The sequence below is a fragment of the Loa loa genome, assembly GCF_000183805.2.
Source record: "Loa loa unplaced genomic scaffold supercont3.213, whole genome shotgun sequence".
In the NCBI taxonomy this organism is placed as follows: Eukaryota; Metazoa; Nematoda; class Chromadorea; order Rhabditida; family Onchocercidae; genus Loa; species Loa loa.
Genome location: NW_018108393.1, coordinates 74,846 through 76,884, shown reverse-complemented (window position 1 = coordinate 76,884; position 2,039 = coordinate 74,846). Strand labels below are relative to the sequence as shown.

Genomic DNA, 2,039 nt, shown 5'->3' with positions numbered 1-2,039 from the left:
TAATTAATTTATTTAAATTTTTAGTTTAAGTTAGTTTGTTGTATATATATATATATATATATATTGTGTTTTGTATATATATATATATATATGTGACATTTTTTATTTTTATCAGAAATAACTTTTAATATAGATATAATTAATCATAATTGCAAGTTTTTTTTTATCTTTATCGAATAAATTTTTTAATTTTAATCGTAATTTTTTTTCCGATCACTTATGTACCTAAAATATAATTAAAATTTTGACTTTAAAATTTTCAATTTTATCTTTTCAATTTAAGCAAAATTTTCTAATTATAAGAAGAAATGCAATTTTTAATTAATTAATTTGTATTATTAGGCCCAAAAATTATATGAATGAAAGAAAAAAAAAGAGCTCAAATATCTTTTATTGCTACGGTAACAGCACAATAAAATCGAAATCTTTTTTTTTTCATTTTTGTTTTATTGAATACAGTAATATAATAGCAAAAAAAAAAGTCATTTAAAAAAAAAACGTTTAAATAAATTTTTGATAATCTTTTTATCAAGCAATAATTTATCATTGATAATTTTTATACGAAATTAATGATAATATGATTATTTTAATTTTAATCAATAATTAATCTCAAAGAACAAAAAAAAATGAATAATTTTATTTAAAATGAACTTACGTTAAAAGCCGATGTGTTAAGCCAATTGTTTCCGGTTTACCATTTTTATAAAACATCCGGCAACTACTCTGAATCCAATATATCCGTTGACTACGCATACTTATTAAACGATAAATTAATATACCACTTGCACTATTCTTTGTTACTGAAAATTTTTTCAAATTTTTTAAAAATTTAATTTTTTTTTTGTTAGATCTATTTTAATAAAGTTTTTTACTTTAATGAATTTTTGCTTTTTCATTCTTTTTGAATGATAGATCAAAGATCATTGATGTTTAATTTATCTGGAAAAACAAAAATCATTTAAAATGAACGAAAAACTTGGATTTTGCAAAGCTAAAGCTGACCATATGAGTAATCAATAAGATATATACATATATATATGGTCATTGGTCATTCCCATTGATGTTTATTTTTTCCTTTAAATTACACTTTTTCACTAATTTTCTTCTTCTTCATTTACAAAAAAATTTCTTTTCTTTTTTTTTGCTCTCGAATTTTTGTCAATTTTTTTTTAATCAAGTATAATTCCTAAAAATTTCAGTTCATTAATTTTAATAAACTGCACTTTTTTCTTTTTTTTTTGGTCGAAATTTTCAAAACATTATGCAAAATGTTGACAATTACAAAAGTCTATTTTTTATAGCTAAAAAAAATAAAATTTTTTTTTTTCTAAAACTTAATAAAATAGCTAAAAGTTAAAAAAGCGAGAAAAAAAAGAGATGAGAAAATACGATAGAAAATTGATAGGAAAAGAGGAAAAATTGTTAAAAAATGAAAATTTATTTGATATATTTTGATAATATTTAAGCATCAATTTTATGATCTTAAAACTGACCATATGAATCAATAAGATATTGATCATTGGTCATTCTGTCCAATAATTTTCTTAGCCATTATTATATTTGATAATTAATCAATGAAACCTTCTCTATGTGCTTCAGCAATACATGTCGCATCGTTAACATGAACTAAGCTATAAAAGCTATATGGCAAATTTTTGTCATCCAATTCTAATAACGCTCTGAAAAAAAAAAATAAAATAAAAAGCAAATTTATAAAAAAAATGAAATAAAAAAATTTTTAATGAAAAAGATTTTTTTTTTAATTTTTAAATTAAAAGTAAACTTCATTTGTTATCTGTTGAAACAAGCGTAAAATCAAGAGAATGTTTCGTCTTCAAGATTGGATCATCCATTTGTTGTTGATCGGCAACATTTGGTGGAACAAATGGACTACAAAAAAAAAAAAAAAAAAATAAAAATGGTCAAATGATTGAAAACGAAGAATGGATATAATATTTGATGATAATTTCAATTAATATACTTTAAATATTTAAATGAAACTTTTCAAAATTTTTATCAATCACAAAAAGAAATTAAAT

General features: G+C 20.3%; 2 protein-coding genes across 2 annotated transcripts in view; both read right to left on the bottom strand.

The window, feature by feature from the left end:
- The window catches only part of LOAG_18167 (hypothetical protein), a gene marked incomplete at its 3' end in the record, with an annotated part of 4,740 nt that extends 3,976 nt beyond the window's left edge, over positions 1–764 (bottom strand). The window contains exon 1 of the mRNA XM_020450833.1: positions 656–764. Coding sequence (XP_020305441.1) covers positions 656–753 — 98 coding nt within the window. The 5' untranslated portion in view covers positions 754–764. The remainder of the gene's footprint in view (positions 1–655) is intronic.
- Positions 765–1,784: 1,020 nt separating this feature from the next.
- Positions 1,785–2,039, bottom strand: part of LOAG_12021 (hypothetical protein) — a gene marked incomplete at both ends in the record, with an annotated part of 3,504 nt that continues 3,249 nt past the window's right edge. The window contains one exon of the mRNA XM_020448463.1: positions 1,785–1,890. Within this exon, the coding sequence (XP_020301396.1) occupies positions 1,785–1,890 (106 nt within the window). The remainder of the gene's footprint in view (positions 1,891–2,039) is intronic.